This window comes from Drosophila ficusphila, unplaced genomic scaffold (genome assembly GCF_018152265.1).
Source record: "Drosophila ficusphila isolate 14025-0441.05 unplaced genomic scaffold, ASM1815226v1 contig_414, whole genome shotgun sequence".
NCBI lineage: Eukaryota > Metazoa > Arthropoda > Insecta > Diptera > Drosophilidae > Drosophila > Drosophila ficusphila.
In genome coordinates, this window is record NW_025064328.1 from 20,786,221 (window position 1) to 20,798,557 (window position 12,337).

The following is a 12,337-nucleotide window of genomic DNA, read 5'->3' on the forward strand; positions in this document are numbered from 1 at the left end:
CACAATGGCAAATATTGGTATGCGTTGGGTCACACTGCACTAAGTCACCACGATCATGTGGCAACCCTGCACTTGAGGTGTGCAGGTGGGAACAGATCAACCAGCTGACAGTGTGACCAGAGAGCATCGGAAAGGCGCGTAAATTTAATTTTACGAAGGATAGCCTGAAAGGCGCGTAAATTAAAATCTGCAAAGCATAGTCTGGAAGGCGCGAAATTCAAAAGTCTACGAGGGAGCATCAGGAAGGCGCGTAAATTCAAATTTGAAGTTTACATCTGGAAGGCGCGGAATTCAAACGTCGACGAGGGATACGGCCACAAGGAGGGAGGAAGGAAAACGTCTACGAGGGAAACGTCGCAGGAAGGATTTCAAGCGTCTACGGGGGAAACGTCTCGGGAGAGATTTCATGGACCTATGAGGGATACATCGGAACATGCATTTGAATGGCTACGAAGGAAATCTTCAGGGCTCTCGTGACTTGTTCCAAATTCCAAAAACGTTCAACTAGAGAGTGGAGAGAACTGATATTATCGTTAACAGTGACGCTACACACCTGAGCACTATTCAATGCTGAGCATACTTAACCGAAACAATTCACTCTAATAAAGTTATGTGAATTGATGGGTGGCGGGAACTAAACTGTTTTTGTCCTACGCTTAAAAGTTCGAAAAAGATTTCTGCGCCGAGTAGCAGGTCCACCTATGCGGGCTTATAAAATCGAGGGTCTGCCACCTCAATGTTTGCTGGCATACTCCATAGCGCAAAGTTTACCTCATGGTCTGATTGATATGTCGAAATCGATTTTAAAACCCAAAAATCGGTTCCAAAACTATGAAAATTTACTTTAGAATGTGTTAAGGTGTGAACCTTGTGTCATACTACCGAGTCACTATTTCCTACAGTGGTAATGTTTAAGTACGACTCTTTTCTCTGCAAACGCATACGTTGTGCATAATCCTCAGTCAAGAGTTTATTCGAGAACTCGAATCTAAAAAAGATCTTGCTAACTGAAGCTGTCTGAGCCTATCTCGTACCTTTACTATTGCAGTAGCAAGAATGACTTGATCATTACCCGCGACATGACTTAAATAGGATTGACTTTGCAGACCGGCAGCTACTGCGTTGGTCTGTGAGTGCACTTGCGCCACTGATCCAGGAATAGTTGACTGATGCTCTACATCGTAGCTGTGAACAATTAATGAAAATGGTGTTTGGCGAAATTAAAACTCTGAATTACAGGGAGAGCAACAAAGGCTTAACAATTGCCTAAACTATAGACCGACGCTGAGCAATATCGACAATTTGTCTCAGTACGGCGTTCTGGCTTTGTGAATGAAAAGGACGATCTTAAATATCCCTTAAGTCCCTGGCTGGACTTTCCCTTGTTCTTTGTGGATTGCTGAACCACGCAATCGGACCATATCGGTAGAGTATTGTAATCTTGCTGTTCTTCAAAACAAGATTTTGTAACGTTAAATACTTTCCACATTGCTATATGAATCAACATGGCCTTTTTTACCTTCTCGCTCCCCAATGATTTAGTGATGCATAAAAAACTGTTGTTTCATCAATAAGAGACCTTAAACAGGAAGCCGATGGTTTTAGTAAAGGGGGGATGAAAAAATTGTGAAATTGTATTGAAAAAGATCAGCCATTTGTTGTCATAAACACTTTTTAATCTATCCAATCTATTTGAGGATCGTTATCTTGCATTACAGACTTATACCGATCTGGCTTTTGTGATAATACACATATCCTCAACTGACGCTTTTAAATCGTTAACTGGATGTTGTGAGTCGATGACTGATCTTTAATAACTTTTCACAATAAGTTTCGAGAAGTTCCTTTCTGTATTAAATTTGAACTTTATTGAAAGAAATAGTAGTGCTCTCGAATGCCAATTTCATCCGCCTAATATCACTCATGTCCCTGTCATGTTTTTAATTAATTCCTTGTCTTTGTCACTCATTATACCCTTGCAGAGCAAAAGGGTATTATAATTTCAGTCAGAAGTTTGCAACGCAGTGAAGGAGACACCTCAGACCCCATAAAGTATATATATTCTTGATCAGCATCACGAGTAGAGTCGGAATACGTCTGTACGTCTGTACTAGAGCTGGGAAAACATCGGTTTTTAGCATATTCGATGTTTTCGAGGTTTTTGAAACAAATATTCGATAATATCAATAGTATTGTTCTAAAAAAATCATAAATCAAGTTTAAATTGCATTTAGAGTAAATAATAAAAAAAACTTCTTAAAGGTCATTATTTATTCGAATAACAAAAGATAACACATATTAACACGCTTATAATAAAAGAAAAACTGAAATAATTCACAAAATACGTTAATATATTCTAAATATACTGACAAATAACATGAGTTTGATGCTATTCATTGATTGAAAAGTTTGAGATCCACATATTTTTATTGAGAAAGGATAATATATCCACGTTTTTGGCTTTCAGTGATGCTCTTCTGGCAGAAATAATTTGTCCCGTTTTACTAAAAATCCTCTCAGACTTAGTCGTTGATGCTTGAACACAAAAAAGGCGTTCAGCTGTAGTTTTTAGAAGAGAATCATCTGGAGCGCACTAAAATAAAAAAAAAAGTTAATGAGATCAAATTAAAATTTAGATTTATAAAGAAATTACCTTCCAAAACTCCAAAGGATCTGTTTGCTGAGGTTTATGTGCCGCTCGCATGTACTGCTGAAGTTCAACAATGGCATCAACATGGTTGGTGTTTCCGAACGTCCTGTATTTTTTATTGCAGTGCATGCAAGTAGCTGTCATGCCATCTTGGGACATTTTGAAATGATTCCACACTTTCGACTTACCCAATCTTTTCACTGAGCTTTCGCCCTCCTCCAAATTGCTCTTTACATTTTTGCCTGTAAGAAGTTGTATATTAGAAATTAAATATTGAGCTAGAGTGCAAGGCATGCATATCTAATGCAATAGTTTAGATACCTATTTTTTCATTTTCTCCGCCAACACCATTATCGCCATCCACGTGAAGTTGTTCGCCAAAAGTAAAGATGTGCAAACTTTTTTTAAATTGCAACTATCGTTTACCATCGACACTGAATATCGATATTGGTTCGGAAACCCAAATACTCGATATATCGAAAATAATTTGAGTGGTCGACCCAGCTCTAGTCTGTACGTCTGTCCATCTGTCCGTTTCCGCGCAAACTAGTCTCTCAGTTTTAAAGCTATCTTGATGAAACTTTCCCAAAAGGTGTGTAGTTATTGCACGCAGTATATAAGTCGGAACGGGCCGGATCGGCCGACTATATCGGATAGCTCCCATACGAGGGAATGAAATGAAAAATTCTCACGCCGTTGTTTTTGATCTATTCTTCAAGATAGCGTTTTCTAACTGTTATTGAGTTTCGGATTAAATTTGATCAAAATCGGATAACTCTATCATATAGCTGCCATAGGAGAGATCGAAAATAATATATAGAATTAATGGAAATAAATTGATAACATCGTTGTTTTTTATCCCACGAGCATGATTTTTGAATATCAAGTTTTTTAACAACGTTTATATTGGAAAAAAAAGTTTCATAAAAATCGGTCATCTATATCTTATAGCTGCCATAGGAAAGATCGAAAAATCTATATAGAAATAATGGAAATAAAATTATAACATTGTTGTTTTTCATCAGACAAGTATGATTTTTGGAATATAGAGTTTTCTTACGACTCTTGAATTACGAATTAAATTCGATCAAAATTGGACAACTATATCGTATAGCTCCCATATGATCTATAGTCAAAAATATGGAAAATGAATAGAAAAATCGTCTTAGCTTCGATGTTGTCTAGCCTTTATGCATCTTGTTCGACATATTTGATGACTGCAAAGGTATATAAGCTTCGGCTTGCCGAAGCTAGCTTCCTTTCTTGTTTTGAAATTATTATAATTCATTTTTCCTTCCTTAACAATTAATTCCATGTCTTTGTCACTCATTTTTAAATTATTATAATTGATTTTTTTTTTTAAATTAATTTATAATAAACTAGCGGACCCGGCGAACTTTGTCTCGCCCCAATTTCACGATTTCATTCAAATTTTTTGTGAAATTTTTTGACTCGAAACGATTGGAGAGCAATGTGATAAACAATATTTTTTGTTTTGTTATCCGGTACAAAAATAAATAATGATGACGACTTTCCGACACGCGAACAGGCTACGTATAACTGTCCATGTGAAAAACATTGATATTCCAGATTTATCCCGCAGACTTCCAACGACTGGCCTTGCGATTTGTTGATTGTCATCGCAAATGCCTATCGAACTGGGAACTAAATCCTCTTAAATTTGAATGGAAGATCTGATGGAATAATCGTAATTCTTGGGATAAGAACTTCCTCTTCTTTAAATTTACCCTTGATAATCGTCGCTTGAATCAATTTGTTCATTAGTTTCTTAACGGACAACCGCGTACCGTTGCATAATCTCGGATGATTTAGGTTCCGCAGCATTATAATAACTGATCCCACCTTCAGTTGCAAATTATGCGGCGGAGTTCCTGGCACATCCAGTGAGTTCAAAAATTCTGCCGGATAGTTGGTCGCTTCATACTCTATTATTTTGTCGGGCTTGAGGTGGGGTTTGTGCAGCGCGAAGCTGTGCCATTCGGGCACGTGTCGATGCATTTATTTCTGCACGTTCCTCTTGCGTCCGACTATTACGGAAATTCTGACTATTTATTACATTGCGCGAACGCCGTCGAAGTCTTAATCGTCTAACAGCAGGCATTATTTCAAATTGTTTAAGCTCGCTCGTTTATTTTGTTTAAATATTTTTTTACCGACTTCATCGGTATACAATATCAACGCAGCTATGATTTTTTTTACATACAACATTGTGTACACCTGTTGAGCCGCTAGCGACTTTTCCAGAAGGTTTTCCCAAAATGTTCTTATGCTATAACCTTCTTCTGGTTCTAAGCTATCTCCATACCAATTTTCAGCAAAATCGGTCAAGCCGTTTTCATGTGTTGCGATTGCGCACATTTTTTGTCTCCATTTTTATATATATAGATAAACACACCTCGCACAAAGGCTAAATTGCAATATTTTTTCCGATGGACAAAGGCAAGCAGAACAATTTATTTTGGTCATCTAAGGGTTAAGGAATCCAAAAGATTTTTGTATGTTCGCAGGTAAATCTCTGCAGCCAACGTGAAAATTTGTAAACGATAAAATTTTATTCGACAACGCAAAAAAGGGTTCAAGATTCCCGTGAATTGTTGTGGATCACATAAGGGTTAAAACACAGCCAAAGTGCAAGATTTTATGATTTTAATTTACATCAGGGGTGCTCAACGCCTATACACTGAGTGCACTTTTGTTTTTGAAGATGCTCTGTGCTTATGGGTAGTGCGCGCATAAGCACCGTGCATATGGGCTTCGATTTGCATGCGAAACAAAAACAATTTTGCTTGTTTCTTCATTACATCTCTATCCGTCGTCACGCTTCGCTGAACGCAATGTATTTCGTTTTTGTTTTTTCCTCGAGCACATGCACTGAAATTTATTTTTCTGTCTGCGTTGGCTTTTGATTTATTTCGTGGTGGACCGTCGTAAGTGTTATGTTAAATTTTTTGGCGGATCAAAATGAATGATGAATTAGAGAGCAGTTTTTTTAGCATAAACTTTAAATGCGAAGTACAATGCGTAAAATGCTTCGTACTTCTGGAGGTAAAAACTTTTTTTTTCTCTCAGTGCACAGCTGCGCCCCAACACAAACGCGCCGCTACATATGTATGTACACGTTTTCTTGTGGTTGTGTTAGTAAACGCACTGCCATAAGACGAATTTGAGCACCCCTGATTTACATATTTAAAACGTGTATATAGATGGATCATATAAGGGGGGAAATACAATTAGGATTTTTTTTTCGAAAAATTTTTTTTTGGCCTAATGTACTCTAAATATCGACGCATTTCCGCGAATGTATCGTATGTTGAAAAATAAAATTTTACAGAGGAAGCTTTTTCTTTTTTTTTTTTTGTATTTCGGTATTTTTGTGCTATTGCAGTATTTCCATGCAAATGAAAAAAATTTGTATGGACATACGATAATTTCGCGCGCACATTGTAACATACGATAAAATTGAAACTTAATTTTTATCGGAACTATAAAACCCTATAGTTAAAATATTTCACAGGGTAGTGAGACATTAGGTGCCTAACAATTTTGCATTAAGGCAGGTTCTCACCTTGTAGGGCCGAAAAATTGACATTTTTAAAAAAAAAATTGTTTTGAGAAAACGGTTAAAGATAAAAATCTGAAATTTGTAACTTTATTTGAAAACATATTTAATTTGCGAAAAAAATTTCAAAATTGAAAAATCCAAAAAGAGGTGGGAGGGGGCGTTCCTCAGTTGCAACATTTCGAAAAAAAGGTGTACCGCTTACGGAAGTGATTCAGCCAAAACGGGTATTCGGAAACACAAAAACCGAAAAGATTCTTAACGTGTACAGTACTGTGCATAAAATGAACTAGGATCAAAAAAAAAAAAAATAAAAATTGCAAAAGTTATTAGCTTTTGAAAAAAAATTTCGATTTTCGCGCTTTTTTTCTCACTAATTATTTTCTCAATTAGACAGTTTTCAATATTTTTGGATAACCCTAGTTCATTAGTTAAAGGAAACAATTGGGAACATTTTAAAAAAATTTGATGACGATTGATTAACCCCAACGCCTTCAATTACTTCCGTAAGGTCCGAAAACGTGGTTCCGAGATAAACGCGCTTGAAGTTTTGGCTTCCAATGGCCGGTGCTCGACATGTGCTCCATGTAAGGGCCTGTAACTTTTGTAATATTTCAAATTTGGATCTCAAATTTTTTGAGAACATTTTCGGAACATATATCTATACGATAAGCCAAGAAAAAAAATCAATTTTTTTTTGCCACAAGGTGAGAACTTGCCTTAAAATCTCTATTTCGAAAAAAAGCGACATACGATACATTCGCGGAAATGCGTCGATATGTCTGGGAATAAGTCTTTAAAAGCATAAAGCCGTCCGGTACTTATTTTCAAAGTAATACGCAATTTAGTTAGTGCGTGTCAATGGCTGAAATGGCACAACGTAAACTTTAAACGCTTTTACTGAAAAGTCGTGTTTTCAAAGTCGCCGTGCAATGTACAGGTCAGAGATTTTATTTAAATCGAACGCGGTTTTTTGCATTATGTTTGAAATGAAATTCTCCACACCATGAATATAACGGTTTTTGTTATAACATGTTTTTTTTTTACAAACAAAGTCGAAAAAAAAAACTTTTTTTTTCACATTTTTTTTTAATTTCAAGTTTTTTAATGAAATAATAATTTTTTTCAAATATGAAATAATTCATGGTGTGCGCTGTACCTTTAAGTTTAAAGCCCAGTGGCTGTTTTTTGTTTAAGTCGTGATCCTGGACCTGGAGACTGCACGGCGCAAAGTCCTTCCCTAAAAAACGACTCCACATTATTGATCATAAATGGGCTTAATTACAATATTTTTCAAAAAACTTGACTGATTTTTATTGCTCAATAATTACCTAATAACATGCAAAAAGAATTCAAGATTCATTTAATACCCTACTTGCAATCCACTTCCAAAGATAGCCCTCATTTCAGGCCTTCTAATTGTATTTCCCCCCATAAGGCTTAACAATTGCGATACACTGCGTCGAATTCCAACGGGTTCTAATTATTTAAACGAAAATTCTCCATAATGCACTAACTTGTTAATGCTCTTTATCCAAAGGTACATGCAAACCATTATGTAAAATGTCTCAACGATGCTTATACATATCTCAATTAACTGTTGTGCGAAAAGGTACTGCACTGCCGGAACAGGAATCAGAAAGAGAACGTTGTTGTGTTGTTGTCTCAAATCAAAAATTTTCACAAAGGTTTCGGAATCGATATTTTAATAAAGGCAGTTCATTATTTAATTGTATTATGGGTATTTTAAGTTTTTACAATTTTCGGAGTGCCAAAAATTAATACAAGTTGCTGGAGTCGGCAACGTATACATATATGCAACAAAAATGTTCGACAATTAATATTTGTCGAGAAACTCTTTACACACTGACAAAAAAAAATATTTTTTGACTTTGCATGCAAAAATAACGCCTTTAGCTATTCTTTTTCAATATTTTTTTAATGAAGAACTATTATTTAACGAATTTAAAATAATTATGTACAAAAATAAAAACCAAACAACGAAAGGAAAAATTTTAAGCAACAAAATCTAAATTTACACATTTTTGACTCTGTCAAGAAAGTGTTTACACACTTTACCTTCTGTCAAAAAAGTACCGGGACTGGATTAATTAAAACGCCTGTGCTAAACCGATTTCGGAAATTTTTTTTGTTATGTTAATAACATTGTTCTGCATTACTAAGTAAAGTTTGATCGCGATCTGTGAAGTAGTTTGTCTACAGTCGCTGGTTACGTCAGTCTATGTTCTGATTGCTTGCCGAATTTTATAATGAACAACTATATTGAACAAAGAATTTGTCTTAAATTTTGTGTTGCGAACAAAATTTCTTGTACTGACGCGTTAAAAATGTTGCAGAAGGCTTATGGTGATGCAGTTTTATCGAGAACACGTGCTTTTGAGTGGTACAAAGCATTCCAAGAGGGTCGTGAGATTGTCGAAGACATGCCTCGTTCGGGACGACCATCCACCTCTCTCACCGACACTAACATCGATGCAGTGAAGGAATTTATTTTTGAAAATCATCATGTCAGCTTACGAGAGATAGCACAAGTCCTGAACATCTCTCACGAGTGAATTCGTACCATTTTGACTGACCGTTTGGGTATGAAACGAGTCGCTGCACGGCTTGTTCCAATGCGCCGCCGCATCGAGCTACCATTGTCAACGAATACAAGGTCAAAAACTCGATAAATACCATCGAACAAGCTCCGTATTCGCCAGATTTAGCTCCGTGCGACTTCTTTTTGTTTCCTCGACTCAAGTTGCCGCTTCGTGGAACCCGTTTTAGCACCATTGAAGACATTAAACAAAATTCGGCACGGGAGTTGAAGGCTATCCCGGAAGACGCTTATAAAAAATGGTTCGAAGACTGGAAGAATCACTGGCATATGTGAATTGCCTCTAATGGGGACTACTTTGAAGGCGACAAAATAAATTTGGATGAATAAATAGAAAATGTGAGTGTTATTAACCCAGTCCCGGTACTTTTTTGACAGAAGGTAGTTTTCGATTCTGTTTTGTTCTATTCTAAGAAAAAACGGGACTTTACCGTTATTTATGCTTCTGCACTATGAGTTTTGTTTGCATTTGTTGCAGTTGGAGTCGATTCCAGGAGGACGCTATCAATACATTAGAACCAGTATTGCCTGATTTTGAGAGATAAAATAAGCTAGATTGAAGAAAAAATAAGCTAGAATAAGCTAAAAATTAAAAAAAAAAGCTAAAAATAAGCTAACCATGGAAAAAATTAAAAAATTTGATTTTTTACTTTTATTGGTACGATATTGATATGAAATTTTTATAACTATTATAGTTAAGAAATAATTTCATCAACTTCATCATTAGATTCCATATATTTGGCGGATGATTGAACTAAAGCGAGGTATTTTGTTGGAAGTTGGTAGTCATGGCAACATTTGCCATGACGTCGTAGTGCATATCTAAAACATAAAAAAATACTTAGTATATTTTAAAAAATTTAAAATTTCAAAAACATACCTTATTCAAGCTTTTTGAACACATTTTGTTGCGCAACTTTGTTTTCACGATGTTCATTTGGCTGAATACCCTCTCAACCGCAGCATTCGGCCATGGCAGTGAAAGTATATGCAAAGCAAATATCGCCAGTTGCTCGAAAGCTTTGTTTTGGCCAGCATCCTTGTACATCAAAACTTCTGACCAAAACTCTATAGTCTGTTCCTTTTTTTCCCAATTAATTATGTGGATTTTTCCAAGTTGGGATACGATTTCATCAATATTTTTATATTTGAAATGTTCAAACAACGAAATAATTTTATCTGGCGTTTTATTTGCATGTCGCATATTGCCAAAGGCAAAAATATCCATTTTTTTTTTAAACTTCAATGTTATGAGGAAGTCTGAAATTACGCTGCAGATTAACACATATCATTTTATTAAAATCCAATTAAATCCAATTCATCAAAATATTTTTCGTCTTTAATTTCCTTCTCAAAGGCATACCCCATATATAAGTCGTTAACTGCACAATCTTCCAAATCATCTTCATCGAGAGGAATTATGAGGTTTCATAGCGCATTGATTGCCAATATAATTTCATTAAGAAGTTTCGACGAATCGCCCTTCTCGCTTTGAAACAATTTGTTCAGAATTAAAATAGATAAAATATTTTTGTCATCTTCATATAGCATATTCAATATTTTTGCTTTGTGACAACTTTCATTTGTAGAGGCTAAGGCAAAGTGTAACTTTAATTCCTCCCACTGATCCTCGATTCGAGATACTGCACTTTTGATGGATAGCCATCTAGTGTCGCTGACCTTGAGAATTTTTAAGGGTGCCTAAATAATACAAACAAAATTCAAAATAAATATACAAACATACATAACAATAAAAAATCCAAACCTGTTAGTCTACTTACAAAAAATTGAGACGAGCATGAAAACTAAATGTTAATACATACATATAAACATGTTTTTGGACGAACACTTCGATTACTCATAAACTTTTTTATACATTATTTGTCTTTTTTTTTTGAAGTGAAAACTTCTTTAGCGGCGCTGAGCACTTTTTTGTATGGGTAAAAACTTTCAAACTCGCGTCAGAGTCCCGTTATGCTGATCGAAAAAGCGTAAGATCGTGGGAAAGGGAGAGGAACTAGTATCTCCTACTCTTTCTACCGCGCCAGAGTCATGGTAATATTATACAAGGTAGTCTCGTCGGCTCGTCACTCCCCTATCGACACTACAATTAGAGCGAGAGAAAGAGTGTTTTCCTACGAAAACCCGAGCGTTCGGGTCGATCATGATACAATTATACAAGGTAGTCCACTCGGCAAAATCCATAGTCCCCTATTTTAACTTTGTCAAGTAAGTGTGAGTGAAACGGCTACATAGTCCTTCAGTTTGACAAACAGGGACGCACTGAAAATAAGGGACCAAACCCAAACGACTTCGGCAAGCCGAGTGGACTACCTTGTATAATTGTATCATGGGGTCGATAGGGGAAAAAACCCGAACGATTTTGCAGCCGACGAGACTACCTTGTATAATTCTACCATGGTCGAGACTACCTTGCAGGGGCGCACAGAGGTAGTCTGGGGCCCGGGCTAAAAATTCAATTTTGGGAGATTGTCAATCCTTACATATCATCATATATATCATATGTCATGTCGCGCGGGGCCCCCATAAGCCCGGGCCCTGGGCAAATTGCCCCCTTTCCCCCCCTCTGTGCGCCCCTGCTACCTTGTATAGTTGCACCATGACCGTGCCTGAGTCATGGTATAATAACTACAAGGTAGTCCCGACGCCGGCGTCAGTCCCCTATTGCGCACTACAATGAGTGCGAGTGAAACAGTGTTTTTCTGTATGTAAGAAACAGAAAAAGAGTGTGTGGTTTAACCCTTACGCTGTGCATGGGGTTTAAGGAGGACTTTTATATGACAAAAAGAACTAATTGTTTCGTAATTTTTGGTTTTCAATCAAAGCTGCCCTTTAGGACTCGCTCCCATATTGTCCGCCCTTTTATACATTTTTGTACAATAATCTATGTTACGCCTTGTATCTGCTTGCTGCAATTATTGCAAAAAGTATTTTTCATAAGCACTCAAGGGTTAACGTTTTGAGAAAAAATCGTCCGCGTACAACCTCTCTCTACGAAAACCCAAGCGTACTGAGGCGATAGGGGACTAAACCCGAACTCAACTGCCGGCGTCGAGACTACCTTGTAGTTATTATACCATGGCCTGAGTCATGGTACAATTATACAGCATATATTGAAGGGCAGCTTTGTGTAAAAACCAAAAATTTCGGAAAAATTAATACTTATGGTCATAAAACAGTCCTTTTTAAGCCCCGTGCACAGCATAAGGGTAAAACGACATCATCTTCTTCTGTTTCTTTCGCACTTACGTGAAAACACCCTCTCACTCGGACTCATTGTAGTGCCCAATAGGGGTAAAAAAAACCGGCGAGACTACCTTGTACTTACACTTAAATAGGTTCGAATCAAAACTGTTTGTTTCTTACTTCAGTTATCATAAACCAATTGTATCAGTTGTAAAAATTTGCGATGATGATTCTGATAGTAACGATGGTGTAAAAGTCGTCGAAATTATGGATGGAAGTT

At 36.6% G+C, this 12,337-nt stretch overlaps 1 protein-coding gene across 1 annotated transcript; it reads right to left on the bottom strand.

Annotated features, from left to right (window-relative positions):
• Window positions 1-2,262: 2,262 nt before the first annotated feature.
• Window positions 2,263-4,669, bottom strand: LOC108101374. The gene is made up of 5 exons (XM_043208015.1): window positions 4,514-4,669; window positions 2,972-3,065; window positions 2,839-2,892; window positions 2,654-2,756; window positions 2,263-2,593 (listed from the first exon to the last, which is right to left on the bottom strand). Exons 1-5 carry the CDS (start codon window positions 4,667-4,669, stop codon window positions 2,569-2,571), a joined length of 432 nt encoding a protein of 143 aa, XP_043063950.1. The 3' UTR covers window positions 2,263-2,568.
• Between the last annotated feature and the right edge of the window lie 7,668 nt (window positions 4,670-12,337).

Coding starts and splice junctions, on each gene's coding strand:
- LOC108101374 (XM_043208015.1), bottom strand. CDS start 4,669: ATGCATCGACACGTGCCCGAATGGCACAGCTTCGCGCTGCACAAACCC. Junction 2,893..2,971: donor CGGAGAAAATGAAAAAATAG/GTATCTAAACTA, acceptor AACTTCTTACAG/GCAAAAATGTAAAGAGCAAT. Junction 2,757..2,838: donor AAGCTCAGTGAAAAGATTGG/GTAAGTCGAAAG, acceptor TAAAAAATACAG/GACGTTCGGAAACACCAACC.